Source organism: Mytilus galloprovincialis, chromosome 10, assembly GCF_965363235.1.
Source record: "Mytilus galloprovincialis chromosome 10, xbMytGall1.hap1.1, whole genome shotgun sequence".
Classification (NCBI taxonomy): domain Eukaryota; kingdom Metazoa; phylum Mollusca; class Bivalvia; order Mytilida; family Mytilidae; genus Mytilus; species Mytilus galloprovincialis.
The window spans coordinates 53,354,801-53,374,645 of record NC_134847.1 but is presented as its reverse complement, the minus strand read 5'-3'; the positions used below and the strand labels follow the sequence as shown (position 1 = coordinate 53,374,645).

Sequence of the window (19,845 nt, the reverse complement as noted above, 5' to 3'; positions counted from 1 at the left end):
AAACAGAGTTTAGTGGTACTTAGCATTATATATACATTTCATTAAATTTTACTTGAGACAAACTTAAGTTAAGAGAACAGAAATGAAAAATTCAGCAATTTTCCATTTGTGAAAGGGCATAACCCTTGAATAGTAATCAAAGTGCTTTTAAGCAATGAATGGTAAAGATTGCTTTTATTTATCTGTTGGTAGTAAAAATGAATATTGCAATGTATAAAGCATTGGTTTTAGTTGATTTAACTACCATTCTGGACAAAGAAAGATAACTCCAATTTAAAAAAAAAATTACTAGATAGATATTTTTGATCTTTTTTTTAGCATTTTTTCCACTTGTAAATGGCATAACTCTACATGGTCTAGAACGGTAAAAGTAAGTCCACCAAAACTAAAACTTGATCTGTATTTAGTGGTAATAAGCATTGTGTATAAGTTTCATAACATTTGGTTGAGGCAAACTAAAGTTAGAGAACAGAAACTAACTTTGGGACTTAACAGTACGTACGTTCAGACGAACAAGGGTAAAACTTAATCCTTTACAAGGGATTCCTGATTTCATATCTCTTAGGGGAATTATTTCCTCTTCACAATACCTTAGATGATTTTTGCGACCATTATTTGTTTTCCATTGGTTGTTGTAGCATCTGTATTCCCAATCTTTTATGTGGAGAATCAAGATTGGCATTTTGTTATAAAAAAGACATATTTATTTTTTAGCCTACAAACATCAGGTGTTAGATTAGTAAGAGTCATTATTTAGGATATGATGATTTAAAAGACAATTGTTTAATAAAAAGAAAATATCATGATGCATTAATTGAAAAGCTTCAGAATAAACTTATCATAGATACCAGGATTAAAATTTAGTACACCAGGGCCAGGTGAGCTAAAAATATCTACATATTAAATTTTTTACAGAAATTGATCATTCATCCGGAATTACTTTTGGGGTTCTTTTGTTATCTTATCAATAATTCATGTCAACACAGAAGTGCTGACTACTGGGCTGGTAATACCCTCTAGGAGAAAAAACCTCCACCAGCAGTGGATTGACCCAGTGGTTGTAAATAAACTCATCATAGATACCAGAATTAAAACTTTGCACCCCTGCTTTTTGTTTACAAAAGACTAATCAGTGGCTCTCAAATAATGTAAATTGAGGATTTAGACATGCTTTTACTGTTTATTGTAATGCTTTAATTCATAAGATTTAAAATAAATCTAACAAATACTGTTTGATTTTTTTTTTTTAAAGATTTCTTATTGAGACATCCTTTTCAGTGATTCAGATACTATAAGATAAAAATTGTCAATACATTTTCGTTGAAGACCGTAAACCTTATTACTACTTTGAAATCTATCCCTGTTGACCAGAGAATCTGCCTCGCTTGAACTATTGATGTCATACAACAATCACTTTCCATTTTGGCTTTACAATATTTTGTAGCATGCTGTGTGGATGCAGTAGAATGTGTCTCCATGCCTGTATAGTGTAAACCTGTATACTAGGGTTTCTGCTTGTGAAAGCTGCCTGCATATTCAATTATGTGAGTTTTTCTTTTTCTTTTACTATGTTGTATCATTTGGTCTCTCTTGTGGAGAGTTGTCTCATTGGCAGTCATAGCACATTTTCTTATTTCTATATTTGTACGGCTGTAGACTTCATATGTCATCAGAACACTCATACCCAAACTGGCAAGAAATTAGTAAATTAATGACCAGCAATGAATCCATAGTTGTTAAATACGAAATGAAAATTAAACATTGTGTACTCTTGACTACTGTTGAAGACCTCCAGATTTCTTTGGTTTGTTTTGTGATGTGATGTTGGGTCAGGGTCTATTTGAGATGAATGAAAGTGGGAAGTTTTTATGATATTTTTCTTTGCTTATTTCATGATAAATAGGAGAGTTCCAGATTAGTTGTCGTTTCAATGTGGAGATAATATAAATGTTGTTTCATGTGTGTCACTTAATTTGTATTATTAATCAGGCATAAAAAGAAAATATAATATCACAGTTTATTTTTAGATTAAAACAAACTTCATCAAAAATCCAACTTTGATACATCAGGCTTTGAGTTCAGAGTTAATTTACTAATATCTGTAGAACACTGACAACTTGAACCACAAGTTCTATTATTTGATTGGTCACTTGAATTATCACATGATTTCTCATCTTCTGAATTCAAATTTTCTGCTGCTTTCTTTGCTTTTTCAGCTTCATCAGCCTGAAAAAGATCAAATATTCCTTAAAATAACATTATATTAATTTTTTTTAATTATGTTTAAATATGAATACTGAATACAGACATGTTTTTTCGTAAATTTTATGTAAGCCTTTCATTTTTTTGTTTTTCAAAATTTTCATTCCTCTTGATAGAATTCTCAGATTCATATTCCTTGCTTTTTGTAAATTCTGTTGATATTTGAATGTAATACATAAAGAATTGTGAAGGGTTCCATGAAACTCCATGGCTTGCCTGCAATTGGTGCTATCAGAGTAAAAGTGTAATATTTACTTCCAAAGACTAAGTTGATTTATCAGTTAATGTGTTAGAAAAAAATATATATCTTCAGATGTTATTTCTTGATTAAGAAGTTGTTTATGTCCAACTTTTATAACATCCTATGAAGGTTTATCAGAGTTATTGCTGTCTTCAACCATTAGAGTGTATGATATCAAATATAATCAAATTAAATGTGACAGACAGGTTAATGTAAACACCCATAACATTGGTTAGTTAAACAATCTTCTGATTGTCCTAAAGAATGGCCTTATCTTTTATTGAATTTTGTTTTCAATGCCATGAAAAAATGAAAATCAATTACCAAGTTATAAATCTACATACCTTCCTTCTTTCTTTATGTGTTTTACCTATACCTAGTCTGGAAAAAAGAAGAACTCATTAAGATTAACAACATCGCAATAGAAATTCTCATTTCATTATTTTTAAATCATGATACAAAAAATATTGTATCATGGAGACAGAAGAATTATAGATTATCGTTGATGACCAATGATAATCTGTTTATCGCTATTTTACCTATGACGACGTTGTCAATTTCATGTCAATTTCGTTAGCAATGCCATGTGGCCTCCTTAGTTTCTAGCGATAATTTTTCCATCTCAAGCGAGAAGCATGATATGAAAATTATCACAAAAAAAGATCAAAAGAAAAATGCACAAAATAGTGATAATATAACTTATTTCATAATAAACAGGGCATCTATGACACAATATCAAATTGTAATTATAAATATATATTGCTTGTTTAACCATAAAATTGAAACATTAATTATGGTGGAAACAGATAAAATACAGTGTTTCAGTTAAAGGTGAAGGTTAGTACTTCCAACCAGCTTCAAATGTTAGCAACTGTCCCAAGTCAGATACCTGATGTTCAGTAGTTGTCGTTTGTTGATATGGTTCATACGTGTTTCTCATTTCTCTTTTTTTATAAAGATTAGACTGTTGGTTTTCCCCTTTTGTGTGGTTTTACACTAGTCATTTTTGAAGCTCTTTATAGCTTGCTTTTTGTTGTGAACCAAGGCTCTGTGTTGAAGACGGTACTTTGACCTATAATGGTTTACTTTTATAAATTGTGACTTTGATGGGGGTTATGTTATTGGCACTCATACCACATCTTCTTATATCTATCTACATACTGCAATTTGATGCTTTAAGAATCAGATACAACATATTTTTTAAATGATAAAATCGATCCATATATTAGGTAGTTTATTTATAAGTATAAGCTCCTCTTTAACAGAAAAGGCCCCCTTTGCATAGTCTATAAATTTTACTCTTTTCTAAGCTTTAAAAGATGCCCAATGGATATGTCTTTCAAATTATGGGTAAAGTAAATGATGTAATGTAAATCACTATTATAAGTTATATGGTTCGCTACTGACCCCATACGGATCCATAGAGGGTTAGTAAAATCCATAGGGGGTGAGGCCGGAGGCCGAATCCCCTATGAATTTTATTCACCCTCTATGGATCCGTAGGGGGTCAGTAGTTAACCGTATAACGAATTTATCGGACGCTGGACTTTTTCTGCTGCGTTTTGTTGAAAAATAAACAATGAAACACAACAACAGCAATAGATGACGTCACCATTAGCGCGTCATGAACCCCCTATGAAACTTACTAACCCCCTACAGTCTCATAGGGGGTCACCACGTGACGGCGTGATAATTTATCTGTGGTCCGATAAATATAGATGTAATATGACTAAAATGTCTTACCTTGGTAATCCCCTGTTTAATCCCTCTAACAATACACATGCTTTACACACAGGGTTACTAGACATGTAACCACATCTCTCACATGTACCTAAGGAATCAAATTTATGATTTTAATAACATAACAATTTATCTTTGAGCACAAACAAAAGCAAAATGAGACCAGTGTTGTTGAACATGTGCAACAGCAAGTGTTTGCAGAAATGTGAACATTTATGTATAAATACATTTTCTTTACATCACGTTCGTAGATTTTTCTAGAGATTTCCAACTTTGATTATCCAAACAAGAAATAAGTCAATGAGACTATGAAATTGGGTCTTTTCCACATATTGTACAAGTCTCAGTAAATTATGATCTTTGGAATGAGTTAAGAACTGGTGCTAATGAAAAACTCCTCTGTTTTGGAAGTTACGGGCTTGGTCCAGTTGTAATTAACAAGACTGCACAACATAAAAAAAACAGAAATTGAATGCCTTAGCTGGTTCACAAAACACCAACATAAAGGAACAGAAATTGAATTTCTTAGCTGGTTCACAAAACACCAAGTTAATTTACTGTGGATTCAGTTGTATTTGTTGTATACCAATGCTTGTGAATTTCTTGGGAACAGGGGAACCACAAAACATTAATGTTCAACGAATTATAGATTTCTAAAGGAATGTAGACTGTCAAAACCATGAAATTTAATATCCACAAAAATGCAAGTTTTCCTCAATCCATAAAAAATGGAACTGACAAAAACAAATGAATCCACAGTACTCTACCTCACCTTATATATATTGTATCTTACCTTGAACAGGCAATCTAACATCTTTCTTTACTGATAAACTTTCTCCAGAATGTATTATATCTGTAAAATTACAAAAAAAAAAAAAAATATATTCCTTATGTGCATACAGTATTTTAAACACAATTGGTAACAGTATATAAATTCTTCCCAATAAAGTTTTGAATTTACAGGCCGGACCCTCAAATTTTGGAAAATTTAAGTTGGATTCTGTTGGCCTGTAGATATGATTTTTACAGGCCAGATCTTTTTACAAGCCTGGGCTTCTTGGCCTGTGGTTTAGCATGAAGATAAATAATGTAACACACAGCACTAACTTCCTCTGTAAGTTGTATTATATAAAATGAAACAGTTTGTCTAACTTGTTTAATGCACTGACTGACCTGAAGTCCTCATATTAACACTCAGGACTAATTTCTTTTTACATAAGAGGTGTCTGCTAATCATACCAATAAAAATACGAAAGTTTATTTTGATTCGGTTCACATATAACAATAAAAACATAAGCTCTTAAGAGCTTATTACGGAATATAAAATAACATAAACACAACAATGGCACATTTTTATCTCTGTTGTCTGTCAAATGGGGTGCTAACTGCTTCAGACTTTTATATTTACATTACCTATTATGGCACTGGGTCGTATTTTCTCAACATCTTTAATATATGCTCTGGCAAAACCTCTGGAAATAAATTTCAGCATGATTTAAATGATTAATTTATATATAAGACAAAACTTTTTGACAATATCTATCAATAACAATATCTTGACTGTACTCCTAAGAATAAGATTTTTTTGTACATGTTTATATTTGTTCAACCAGATGCTCCGCAGGGCGCAGCTTTATACGACCGCAGAAGTCTAACCCTGAACGGTTGGGGCTAGTATGGACACAACAATCAAACTGGATACAGCTCTGAATTTGGATTGTGATTAAATAGTTGACACAGCATAGGTTTCTGACACAGAATGAATGTGGTCTAATGAACTTAAAATGTTTTTTTTTTCTTTTGAGCAATTCACTATGCTGTTGAATATTAATCCTTTGATATTTGAAGAAATTTTCTTTTTCATTTCTGAAATCTGAAATAAGAAAAATTGAACCCCACCAATTTTTTTTCACCTCCCCATTTAGTACTGCAACCAGAGTTCATTTTTTTAAACTTTAATGGTCCGGAAGAACACACACCTAAATTATATATCGATGGAAAGAGGACAACGTGTACAATAAGAAAAGTTGGGTCGTAAAAATCCAGAGTGGTCACAATTTTGTGAAATTGAGGTCAAAGGTCAGACCTAAAAATATCAATATTTCAAACACAAGAACAAAAAGGAGAAATATTCTGATATTTATTCAATAGAATGCTACAAAAACGATTCAATCATAAGCATATGCTATAAACGATGTTAAAACAACAAATTTGACTAATTATATGAAGAGTTGCCATTACAAAATGGCGTTGATTTGGAACCTTCTGATTTTTTTCCATTTAAGACATAGCAAAAGAAGAAGTGGCCTTGACCTTTTCACATCCATAAACTTTCATATTGTGTATAGTATTTCACTATAGTATATTACAAGTTATTTTCTAAAGTATAAAACACCAGTTTATCAAATTATATCAATATTTTTTCTATCTTTGAAAAAAACAAAATTCAAGCGCTGAAACAGTGTTTTTAATTTTGCATCTTAAAGGTTGTGTATTTTGTGAAAATTAGTATCTAGTTATAGATAAATACATATTGTGTATTTGCAAAGTCTGGACAGAGCAGTAATAACACAAAATATACTATAGTCACCCGAGGCGAATGCGAGGTTTAAAAAAAAATTGAGTGTAAAACGAAGTCAGTTTGGTGCATGAACATTTTTTTAGTAGGATAATCCTGGTAAAAAAGTTAACTCATTGATTTTTTAAGGGAAGGATGAAAAATTATACAATGCAATGCCAATTTTCTAATGTTGTAATTCAAATTCAGTCATGATCCTTATATAACTTTTAAAAGCGACACACAATAGCTCAAGTATTCATAAAATAGGGACATGAATCAATCTCTTAGTCATCATATGCGGATTCAGTACGCGTATTAGCATTACAAGACACTTCCCTTTTTTATAAGAACAAGTTCGGCGCAGGACAGAGTTTGTTCAAAGCAAACACAGTTTTTATTAGTACAAATGCTATCTGGAGCGTAAATACCGTCATGATTTGGTCAAACTCGTCAGATATAGTCTTCCCTTTGCATAGGAAACACAAAGAAATGTGAGTACAAAGTTTCGATCAATGTTCGTGACCCATATTCCCATATGCATATGCATGATGTATCTGCACTGCCAGTCCCAAATGTAAAGGGGCGAATGTTGCTACAGAAACGATTGATTTTGTAATAGCCATACATTTACGAATTTTTGTTATCTTTAGGGACAATATACGGTTCAGAAGCGCCTTTGTGTTATTTTTCATCGATTAACTATCAAATGAACTTTTGAGCCTAGGCTCTGTGTTGAAGACCGGACCGTGACCTATAATGGTTTACTTTTATAAATTGTGACTTGGATGGTGTGTTGTATCATTGGCACTCATACCACATCTTCCTATATCTATTAACAAGCTATGCGGGCATCATTTCCATAGAAATACCAAAATGAGGACATAGCTCATAAGACCACTGGTGGCAGGATGAAGTGATTGTTCTTCTTTTAATGTATCCTTGATATTTTCAGACACACCTTGGTGTAATTCTGAAAATCTTAATATAGACTTCAATTTTCCTGCAGCAGATATGGCATCCCCTAAATTGAGTTCAGAGCTAAACTCTATAATTCATATCCCTTGGCCCCACTGTGTCTGAATTGTAAGGTGTCACAATATCTAGTTAATTCTGGAGTTTGGCAGTTTGGTAAGCATCAGAGACAATCTTGGGTAAAATTGATCGGTATATATAGAGGATGTGCTACATGAGAAAGGCTTTTTCTTATGGAAAAACAAATCACATCACTAACAATCGTTATTAATAAACTGACAGCAAGTTCAAATTTCTTTTTTTTCAGTGACTGTTTTACTTAATTGCACAGGTGTTGACTTCAATAAGTACTTGGTGATGCATGGATAAATGATTACTCACATTAATAAGCACAACTTAAAAGACTGTTAACACGTTTAGAGGACTCAGTTTTGCGTAGTTTTCTGTTTTTTTTAAAGGTTTTACTTTTACACAAAAACCTGTTGTTTCTAATTTAAAGTTCCCCAAGGGTGACTGGGGAAACGAAATATGGTCACTTGGTCTTCCCCCGACCGGCAGTAAAACGAAGTTGGGCGTCCGTTTGGCTGTGCGGGATGTATCAAGTTCGCAGTCACGTCCGGTCAGAATGGGGACGTTAAATCCGCTGCCTCGTGTACAGGGAGTGTCACGTTCTTTGCACGTTAAAAACCTTTGCATCAACTCTTTAAGGGGTCCGTAGGTGGCATGTTGCAATGGAAAATTTCTGTCCCAATCCAATATCCCATCATTTTCCAGTGGTAGTCTAAATTTTCCCGATCATCATCCCGAATGGCCTCTATTATGACAAAACCTAACTATTGTTTTTATTGTTAGCTTGTTCTCGTCCTGAACATGCATGAAATATTTGCCACTGGACTTTAAGCAACCAACAATCAATCAATCAATTTAATTTAAAGACGCACCAATTTTGCCTTCTGGTGCAAGTCTCATAACATCACTGATGATTCGCCCACGGAAAGCAGAATATCAAGCGAAGTTGGTTTTAGCATTACCTTGTCACACACCAAATCTCTGCGAAACTTCAATAGTACTTTTCCCCCGACCACTTGCATGCATATTAATTGCTCTGAGGTTAAATATTGACATACAATGTATTTTCACACAATGTCAACTATAGTCACTATCCGGAAAAACCTCTTATCCGAAGGATTTGGTTAACTTTTATAGAAAGTCAAAATTTTATTAACAAAAATATAACTTATTTACAGAAAATACACGAAAGAACTACTATATATATTCAAATCACTCAAAAATAAATTAACTTCTTCTACAAAATCTACATAATCACATCGAAACTATCATATTGATTGTGAATGAAAAAATAAATGGTGGAGCTGATTGACGGATAGGAAATTTTCGTAATTAAAAAAGGTACAAATGATGTTTTTATTTTTGAGTTTTTGACAAAATTGTTTGGAATTTGCCCAACAAAATTTGCATGCAGTATCGCAATAATATGTTGTGTCCTCTCAAATGTCAAATACTGTTTTTGAATCATATGTTTTCTCGTTTATAAAGAAAAACGCGTTAAATTTCTATCTAAAAAACAGCCAACTTTAAGTTTGAAAGTTTTACTTGGAGATGGTATAATATTTATGTCTTCATCATTCCGATGATCCTTGATGATATGTGCATAGAAAATATTTACGAAAATAGCGGGAAATTTAACCAAAAAATATATTTTTGGATTTTAAGGTAACTACCCAAAACCGTAAATTGAGGAGTACTCCCATTAAAGGGATAAAATACAAAAATCTGACCATAGAAACTTTTTACGACCCGACGGAAATTAAAATATAGATATCATTCTATCATTTAAAACAATTTGCAGCCGTGTGTTATTCCGGACCATTAAACTCGTTAACTAAGCGTCTTTTTCGATGTCAGTTGCAGTACTAATTTCCCTTATTCCAAAAATGATCTCAATTCAAATTTCTAATGGAGTTTTCAACAATTACTACTCATTTAAATACATCATAAAATATAAAATGTCATACAGTCATGATTTAAGTTGAATTGACTACTATTCTGGACAAAGAAAGATAACTCCAATGCATGATTTTATATTGGCAAATTTCCAATGAAGTTCATTAAACTAAAGTTTTTGGCAAATTTCCAATGGAATTTATTAATAGCAAAGTTTTTGGCAAATTTCCAATATACATAATTTAAGAGCAGTTTAGGTGAGCTATTAAAAAGAGTTTCAATTACCAACCTTACATTGCTTTTAAATTATGTTTTGTACTTAAGTAATTGTCCATTAACCTGGAAACCCTTTTGCCCCCTTTTTTGCACCTTATTCCTTAATCTAAATACATGGTTAGATTCATCATATCAAAGAACCCCAAGAATTCAATTTTTGATGAAATCAAATAAAGTTCAATTTTGGACCCTTTAGACCTCAATGTGGACCAATTTGATAACCAGTCCTAAATATTAAAAATCTAAATACATGGTTAGATTCAGCATATTGAAGAACCCCATATATTGAATTTTTGTTGAAATCAAACAAAGTTTAATTTTGGACCCCGATTTGGACCAACTTGAAAACTGGGCCCATAATCAAACCAGATGCTCCGCAGGGCGTAGCTTTATACGACCGCAGAGGTTGAACCCTGAACGGTTGGGGCAAGTATGGACACAACATTCAAGCTGGATTCAGCTCTAAATTTGGATTGTGATTAAATAGTTGACACAGCATAGGTTTCTGACACAGAATGAATGTGTTCTAATGAACTTAAAATTTTTGTTTTCTCTTAGAGCAATTCACTATGCTGTTGAATATTAATCCTCTCAAAAAAATGTTTGAAGAAATTTTCTTTTTTATTTATGAAATTTCAAATGAGAAAAATTGAACCCAATTTTTTTAATCACATCCCCCTTTCCCTTATTCCAAAACTAATCTCAATTAAAATTTCTCATGGAGTTTGCAACAATAACTACTCATTTAAATACATCATAAAATATTAAGATGTAAAAAAACTGCTTGTTATCACTGAATGGTAAAGATTATTTTAATTTATCAGTTGGTAGTAAAAAGTGAATATACATTGTATATTGTATATAACAAAGATTTAAGTTGATTCTGGACAAAGAAAGATAACTCCAATTAAAAAAAAAATCTTGCTATTGCACAATATTTTGCAATTAGATATTTCTTGCTTACTATTCTGGACAAAGAAAGATAACTCTAATTAAAAAAAAATTTGCTATTTCACAATATTGTGCAATTAGATATTTCTTGCCATTGCGCAATACTGTGCAATAGAAAAGACTTGCTATTGCACAATACTTAATATAATAATTTTAGATCCTGATTTGGACCAACTTGAAAACTGGGCCCCATAATAAAAAATCTAAGTACATTTTTGGATTCAGCATATCAAAGAACCCCAAGATTTCAATTTTTGTTAAAATCAGACTAAGTTTAATTTTGGACCCTTTGGACTTTAGTGTAGACCAATTTGAAAACAGGACCAAAAATGAAGAATCTACATACACAGTTAGATTTGGTACATCAAAGAACCCCATTTATTCAATTTTTGATGAAATCAAACAAAGTTTAATTTTGGACCCCGATTTGGACCAACTTGAAAACTGGGCCAATAATCAAGAATTTAAGTACATTTTTAGATTCAGCATATCAAAGAACCTAACTGATTCATTTTTTGTCAAAATCAAACTAAGTTTAATTTTGGACCCTTTGGACCTTAATGTAGACCAATTTGAAAACGGGACCAAAAGTTAAGAATCTACATACACAGTCATGACAGTTAGATTCGGCATATCAAAGAACCCCAATAGTTCAATTTTTGATGAAATCAAACAAAGTTTAATTTTGGACCCTTTGGGCCCCTTATTCTGTTGGGACCAAAACTCCCAAAATCAATACCAACCTTCCTTTTATGGTCATAAACCTTGTGTTTAAATTTCATAGATTTCTATTTACTTATACTAACGTTATGGTGCGAAAACCAAGAAAAATGCTTATTTGGGTCCCTTTTTGGCCCCTAATTCCTAAACTGTTGGGACCTAAACTCCCAAAATCAATACCAACCTTCCTTTTGTAGTCATTAACATTGTGTTTAAATTTCATTGATTTCTATTTACTTAAACTAAAGTTATTGTGCGAAAACCAAGAATAATGCTTATTTGGGCCCTTTTTTGGCCCCTAATTCCTAAACTGTTGAAACCAAAACTCCCAAAATCAATCCCAACCGTTCTTTTGTGGTCATAAACCTTGTGTCAAAATTTCATAGATTTCTATTAACTTAAACTAAAGTTATAGTGCGAAAACCAAGAAAATGCTTATTTGGGCCCTTTTTGGCCCCTAATTCCTAAAATGTTGGGACCAAAACTGCCAAAATCAATACCAACCTTCCTTTTGTGGTCATAAACCTTGTGTTAAAATTTCATAGATTTCCATTCACTTTTGCGAAAACTAAAAGTATTCGGACGACGACGACGACGCAGACGACGACGCAGACGACGACGCCAACGTGATAGCAATATACGACGAAAAATTTTTCAAATTTTGCGGTCGTATAAAAACTAAGTACATGTTTAGATTCAGCATATCAAAGAACCCCAAGAATTCAATTTTTGTTAAAATCAAACTAAGTTTAATTTTGGACCCTTTGGACCTTAATGTAGACCAATTTGAAAACGGGACCAAAAATTAAGAATCTAAATACACGGTTAGATTCGGTATATCAAAGAACCCCAATAGTTCAATTTTTGATGAAATCAAACAAAGTTTAATTTTGGACCCTTTTGGCCCCTAATTCGTTGGGACCAAAACTCCCAAAATCAATCCAAACCTTCCTTTTGTAGTCATAGACCTTATGTTAAATTTTCATAGATTTCTGTTTACTTATTCTAAAGTTATTGTGCGAAAACCAAGAAAAATGCTTATTTGGGCCCTTTTTGGCCCCTAATTCCTAAACTGTTGGGACCAAAACACCCAAAATCAATCCCAACCTTCCTTTTATGGTCATAAACCTTGTGTTTAAATTTCATAGATTTCTATTTACTTTTACTAAAGTTATAGTGCGAAAACCAAGAAAATGCTTATTTGGGCCCTTTTTGGCCCCTAATTCCTAAAATGTTGGGACCAAAACTCCCAAAATCAATACCAACCTTCCTTTTGTGGTCATAAACCTTGTGTTAAAATTTCATAGATTTCCATTCACTTTTGCGAAAACTCAAAGTATTCGGACGACGACAACGACGCAGACGACGACGCCAACGTGATAGCAATATACGATGAAAAATTTTTCAAATTTTGCGGTCGTATAAAAACTAAGTACATGTTTAGATTCAGCATATCAAAGAACCCCAAGAATTCAATTTTTGTTAAAATCAAACTAAGTTTAATTTTGGACCCTTTGGACCTTAATGTAGACCAATTTGAAAACGGGACCAAAAATTAAGAATCTAAATACACGGTTAGATTCGGTATATCAAAGAACCCCAATAGTTCAATTTTTGATGAAATCAAACAAAGTTTAATTTTGGACCCTTTTGGCCCCTAATTCGTTGGGACCAAAACTCCCAAAATCAATCCAAACCTTCCTTTTGTAGTCATAGACCTTATGTTAAATTTTCATAGATTTCTGTTTACTTATTCTAAAGTTATTGTGTGAAAACCAAGAAAAATGCTTATTTGGGCCCTTTTTGGCCCCTAATTCCTAAACTGTTGGGACCAAAACACCCAAAATCAATCCCAACCTTCCTTTTATGGTCATAAACCTTGTGTTTAAATTTCATAGATTTCTATTTACTTTTACTAAAGTAAGAGTGCGAAAACCAAATGTCTTCAGACGACGACGACTACGGACGACGACGCCAACGTGATACCAATATACGACCAAAAAATTTTCAATTTTTGCGGTCGTATAAAAATGACATCAAGGCATTAAAAACAAATGAGTTTATACAATTTTTTAAGAAGTATTTGAGCATTATCATTTTTCACTGGATTGATGTATCAAATTGGCTTAGAAAACAATCATGATTTTTCATATGGTAAATTTATTGATTAACCAAAATCCGCCTGTCATGTAAGTTTTAGAATTAACATCCTTTCAGTTGATCTATAGTCTATAATCACCTTACAAAATTTCCAATCTTAATTGTCCTTTTAAATGAATAAGAATCATAGAGTTGTCCCCCCTTCTCTGAATAAGCTAGTTACTTCCATTTTGGAAATCTTTGTAGTTGATTCATCATTATTTTTTTGAGTATGGTACTTATTCTTTTGTATTTCGTGGGAAAACTTAATTCAACAATTATATATTTTTGAAAGGCTTATAGGTAGAACTTGTTAACACAACTAAAGAAAAATTTACTACCATTCACGATAATTGATTAGGAAACTATTACAAGTTTGAAATGATTGAATATAAAAGCGTGTTAATACTTTACCTGTAAGCATTTGGAGAGTATATACATTCTGTTGAAAAATAATCTAATTTCTTGAAATATGCATACCTGAAAACAGAAATTTACTTTATATAAAAGGTAACTATAGCTGTCAACTTTTTACATCCCATGAGTCACAATGAAAATTTTACCATAGAAGCTACTAAACGTTTTTTTTCTAATGGACTTATCTTGAATTTTGAACTAAAATATTCATGTATAAAACATTTCATAATCAACTTTAAAAGTAATAAATTTTTAATAAATTTTGAACTTTTTATAGGATGGGACTAAAAAAAATATAACATTTTGTACAAGGGTAAATTTTAGAAATTGTAACCAGATTACATTCAATGTTTTATATTTTTAACTCAAAATAATTTAATTGCTAGAATTGACAAAAAAAATTAGATCATAAGTCAACTTGTGTATGACAGGAAAGCAAGGAAATAATTCAGGACTTGTTTTTTTTAGGAACTAATGCATATTTTTATCATTGAGAATACAATGTATCGGACTATTTACAAAAAGGGGGTATTTCCATATAATTCCTATATGTGGTGTAAAATTAACTACTTTTGTGCATTTTTATCATAACAACATTTAAACATTTTTTTTGTCAATTTTTACTACTTCAAAATAAACAAAGCAAAATAATTTGTAGTATACTAAAGTATAAATTACAAACTTGACTTACATAACAATTTCTTTTTCATAAGTATATTTAAATGGTTTACATCTTGGTAGAGCTCCATCAGTTCCCTGTAAAGAAAAGAAGTTGATTAGAGAAAATGTCAAATATGTACATGATAAAACAATTGTTTTCTATGACAGGTAAATAACAATGTATCCTATATTATTGATTCATTTATACTGTAAAATCAGTTGAAAGGATTATGGTCAAATAAGACAGTAATTCTTTATACACAAGTGTAGATTTGACTGTAATACATGGTTGTTTCGTCACAGCTTCAGACATTAGGGTTTGTTGTATGTCTTGTTGCTTTTGAATTGTCTTGTTTGTGCATTGTCATCTGAATTTAGATTCACTTTATCTTTGTACTTATGTGGAGCAGAATTTATCTAAAGACATTTTTGAATAAGAAGAACAAACATCTTACAAAATCCTTGTGCTCCAAAATGGCTGATATTATCATTTCAGTAATAATCATGTTTTCTGGACTAGACACATTGGTGGCCTTCGTCTGTAGTTTGCTCTATGGTGGGGTTGTTGTCTCTTTGACACATTCCCCATTTCCATTCTTAGTTTTACTTACTATATAAGTATACTGTTTAAGAATTGAAAGCAACATTCCATCTTTTCTGATGCTCGTCAATGTATTTGTCTATTGATACCTGGAATTACGGTGTTTTATCTAATATATCACTACTTTGAGCAGCAGGTTGAATATCTTAGTTTGAATTATTTCCAAATCACAGCTTAATTACTTTGTATAGATGATAAAATTAATAAATTTCTATGTATAGTGTTGAAGTGTGCACATTCGAATACAGACGGATGTTTGAAATGGTCAAGCTGCCACTATGACTTGACAGTCTAAGGATGCAGAAAGCCAGTTTACTCATAAAACATTTATATGTCAGAAATCAGTTAATAGTAAAAGACTTTTTCTGGTCATGGAAATGAATGTGACATATAAGAGGTAGATGTTATTTAACCTACTGTTGTTATAGCTGTACATCTACGTAGTCTTCCTATATCTCCTCGTAAAACTGAAATAATAAGAAGTTTAGTTTAGAATGGATTATTTACACATAGCCTTTGCATTAGACACGTTTGACCTATTCAGAAGACTTTCACTTCAGCAAATGCATATAACGTTATCAAGGGACATAAGTCATGAACTGTAAAAGTAACACTACAAAAATTTGTTCAAGATATTTTTTTTGTGGTAATTAGCAATGTGCATAAGTTTCATAAAATTTGGTTGAGGCAAACTAATGAGATCAGAAACAAATATTTCAGCAATTTTTCCATTTGAAAAGGGGAAGTAATCTAGAACGGTAAGAGTAAAGCACCAACATTCAAACTGGATCAGAGTTTTGTTGTATTAAGCATTGTGTATAAGTTTCATAACATTTGGTAATGAGCATTGTGTATAAGTTTCATAATATTTGGTTGAGGCAAACTAACATTAGAGAACAGAAAACTAAAATTCAGCAATTTTTCCATTTGAAAAGGGGCATTACTCTTGAACAGTAAAAGTGATGCCACCAAATTTGAAACTTGATCTGTATTTGTGGTAATAAGATATGTGTATCAGTTTCATAACAATTGGTTGGGGCAAAGTTAGAGAACAGAAACCAATTTTGGGACATATGATTGTAAGTACGGATGGATGTACAGACAGACAGAAAAAGAGTAAAACTGTATGCCCCCTCCGCTATAGTCCTTTGTCAATATGACAGACAGCACCCAAGGACAAATACTAATTGAGACTATTTTTAATAATTATTTGCTTGTTAAATACTTACCATTCATTATAACAGTTTCAGCTATATCATCTGCATTGTGTCCTACAAAACAAAATGGCTTTTTAACATGAGGTCATTATTGTATTATTTCAGAAAATTAGGATTCTGCAAATATAACAAAATATAAACACCTTCAATTCAACAAATAAAAGCAAAAACTCTCAAGATCTGTTAGTATCTTAAGCTAATTATGGATTCCATAATTATTCCAAAGTCACAACACCTGATTGGCATTTACCAAACATCTTTTATTAACTTGAAAACAGTTCCTAACCAATCATAGGTTTTATAGATCTACAGTAGCTATGTATTAATAGTAAAAAAATGTAATACCATAACTATTTCTATGTAAAATTTGTAGTATTATGTTGCCGCATTAAAACATCAAAATATTTAGGGCCAATTTTAACCCTTTGGGAACCTACTCCTTTGTGATTTACATATTCCACGAAAATTGGTATTATGGTATCCCACAAATAATAATGAATTATACGTAATAATGGACCATTCTAACCAAAAAACGAGTCTTAAGGAGGAAAAGAACAGTGATAGGAAATTATTTCTCTTTTACAGAATTCATTTGAAATTAAATGCACCCGACTTCGTATTCTTCAAATTCAATCTGATGCTCCCGAAAAATATGTTAATCAAACATACAACCCTCAAGATACAACCACTTTTACAGATTACTGGCCATTCCCGATAGTTTGATGAACGAACACATAGTTAAAATTCAGCATAGACTAGTGATATTTATACTTTGTCCTTAACTCTCGGCGACCAAAACATTTTACAGCATTCCTGACGCGATTGGAAGCAGTACCTCTGGCCAAGGGAAGCCAGTCGAAATGGTACGGAATTGCTGGTAAAATGTCGTCTATTTTGGGGAAGAAAGTTAAATGAACATTCAGACCACACAACCTATACTGTCTATACACAGCCTGACAACTTTTTGGCAGAATAATTTTAACAAACATTTTCACAACAAAAACATTTTATTTTAGTTTCTTTTTATAGTTTACTTACATACTTACAATGAACTTTCACTTTCACTTTCAGTTGCTATTAATAACGTTACTTACCATTGTAACATTGTGATGTTTAAATTTTTACAACCCGATTTTGTACTTCAGTATGATTTTATGCATTGTTTTTATCCTGATGACGGTGCCCTAGGCACCGAAACATGTCGATCAATAAATTTCTGCAGCAGTCCCTAAAGTGTTGTTGTTATAAGACTTTCTACATTTTATGTTTTTTATCATAACGACCCTGCATACCCGAGGTATCCACTTTATGGACTCTACCGTACTACAGACTCACCAGGCGTTGGTTCACTTTCGTTTGTAATTGAATATAAATACCTGTTACAATTTTATCTACTTTCATCATCATTGCTCCTCTGTCTAATGCCTGCCTTCTAAATACTCCACAGAATGTACCTGCAAGTATCCAATTAATAAACATAATCTAATGTTATGATTAGTCTATTATATTTCCTGAATACTGTCAATTCATAAATTATTGCATGCATTTATTATTGCGATTTTGTCATTTCAGCATAAAATGCAATTTAATTTTTGCGATATTTAGAAAAATCCTGTTTTATTCACATAAAAAAATCAAAATGGGTTTTAATTATTGTGTTTATAGCCCATACGCATTTTCCGCAAAAATAAAAACATCGCAATAATTTCTGAATCTACAGTACTAAGTTTTGAGTTTTCTTGAACAGACAGAAATTGCTTTAAAGTACACAAAGAGTTACATATTTTCATTTGTTTTAATGAATGAAATGACACAAAGTTTAGCACTTGCTGGATGGAAATTTTCCATCAAAACACAAGAAAGCCTATCCATATAGTTCTATAAATCTTGTTTATGTAGGCCTAACATATAGTCTATAATCAAGTATTGGCATAAATGTTCTCATATATTGTCTCACAAAAACTCACACATACAATAATATTATACATTGTATATGCATAATTAAATCTTGGATCAATTTCATATACATGTATACTGAATATATATATTTACAACTTTAGAGAGAGGCAAGAATGTTGTGTACATAAATTCATTTATAAGGTCTTTTCCCTTATGCAATACTTTGTATTTTTCTGATAGTGATTATCTCCCCTCTCACAATATTCCAACATTTTTTATTTTTATTTTTGTTTAAAATATGAATGACAACTTACAGTTATTTTTCAGTCCTATTTGTTTAACTATTGAATCCATAGACCATCCATATAAATCCTGTAAAATAATCAAGAATTTGTCAAATTTTGTTTTTTAATTGTATGATTTGTTGTGCTTCATAAGTATTTATTCAGCACAGAATTTTATTGATTGAGTTATTTTATATTATTGTAAGGGACTCTTCTTTTGGTTTTGCAAACATTCTGATTCTATGTTTCAATATTCATATCTGGAATCTTGTAAATATCAAAAATAATTATATTTAACCTTGTATATGAAACATTTTAAATATGTCTGTCCAAAGTCAGGAGCCATTATTTCAGTGCTTGTCTTATTTTGTTGCTTTCTATCATATTTGCTTTTCTTTGATTTGTGTGTTACGTTTTATCGTGTGAGGGCGTTTACAGAATGGGTTTTGTAAATTGTTTGAAGGCCATATTATGACCTTTAGTTGTTTAATCTTTGTGTCTCTAGTGGGTATTTATCTTATTGACAATCATATCACATCTTCCTTTTTCTGTATAGAATGGAAATCTGAGGATTTTTTTACATGATATTAGATATCACCTCTTAAAATGTTTTTAAATAACTTTTGCAACATATTGTGAGTAACTTGTGACTTTTTGTCATTCTACTTTGACTCCCAACAACTTTCACCTCGTATGATACAATCTTTAATGGTAGGTCATACTGTATCTGGTTTCTCTTTACTGTCTGAAATTATAAGGAAATGGAGGTCTGTTAATATCTATTTTGTTTGATCATCTACTGATTTATCATTTATATAACGTGACAACATATTTCATTAACTCATACTTCAAATTCATTAATTTTTCTCGGTAACAAGTTTTGTGTATTGAAGAATAGTATTTTCATGGATTTTTGATTTTGGGGGGCAGGGCTCACACTA

The 19,845-nt window shown here is 31.7% G+C and overlaps 1 protein-coding gene across 1 annotated transcript in view; it reads right to left on the bottom strand.

Annotated features, from left to right (window-relative positions):
- Positions 1 to 2,003: 2,003 nt before the first annotated feature.
- Positions 2,004 to 19,845, bottom strand: part of LOC143047830 (cytoplasmic tRNA 2-thiolation protein 1-like) — a 34,193-nt gene continuing 16,351 nt past the window's right edge. Inside the window, exons 4-15 of the mRNA XM_076221109.1 lie at positions 19,593 to 19,649; positions 18,935 to 18,992; positions 18,098 to 18,175; positions 16,734 to 16,775; positions 15,922 to 15,971; positions 14,935 to 14,999; positions 14,241 to 14,306; positions 5,657 to 5,715; positions 5,037 to 5,096; positions 4,247 to 4,334; positions 2,848 to 2,884; positions 2,004 to 2,226 (exon numbers count right to left, since the gene is read on the bottom strand). Coding sequence (XP_076077224.1) covers positions 2,044 to 2,226; positions 2,848 to 2,884; positions 4,247 to 4,334; positions 5,037 to 5,096; positions 5,657 to 5,715; positions 14,241 to 14,306; positions 14,935 to 14,999; positions 15,922 to 15,971; positions 16,734 to 16,775; positions 18,098 to 18,175; positions 18,935 to 18,992; positions 19,593 to 19,649 — 843 coding nt within the window. The 3' untranslated portion in view covers positions 2,004 to 2,043. The remainder of the gene's footprint in view (positions 2,227 to 2,847; positions 2,885 to 4,246; positions 4,335 to 5,036; positions 5,097 to 5,656; positions 5,716 to 14,240; positions 14,307 to 14,934; positions 15,000 to 15,921; positions 15,972 to 16,733; positions 16,776 to 18,097; positions 18,176 to 18,934; positions 18,993 to 19,592; positions 19,650 to 19,845) is intronic.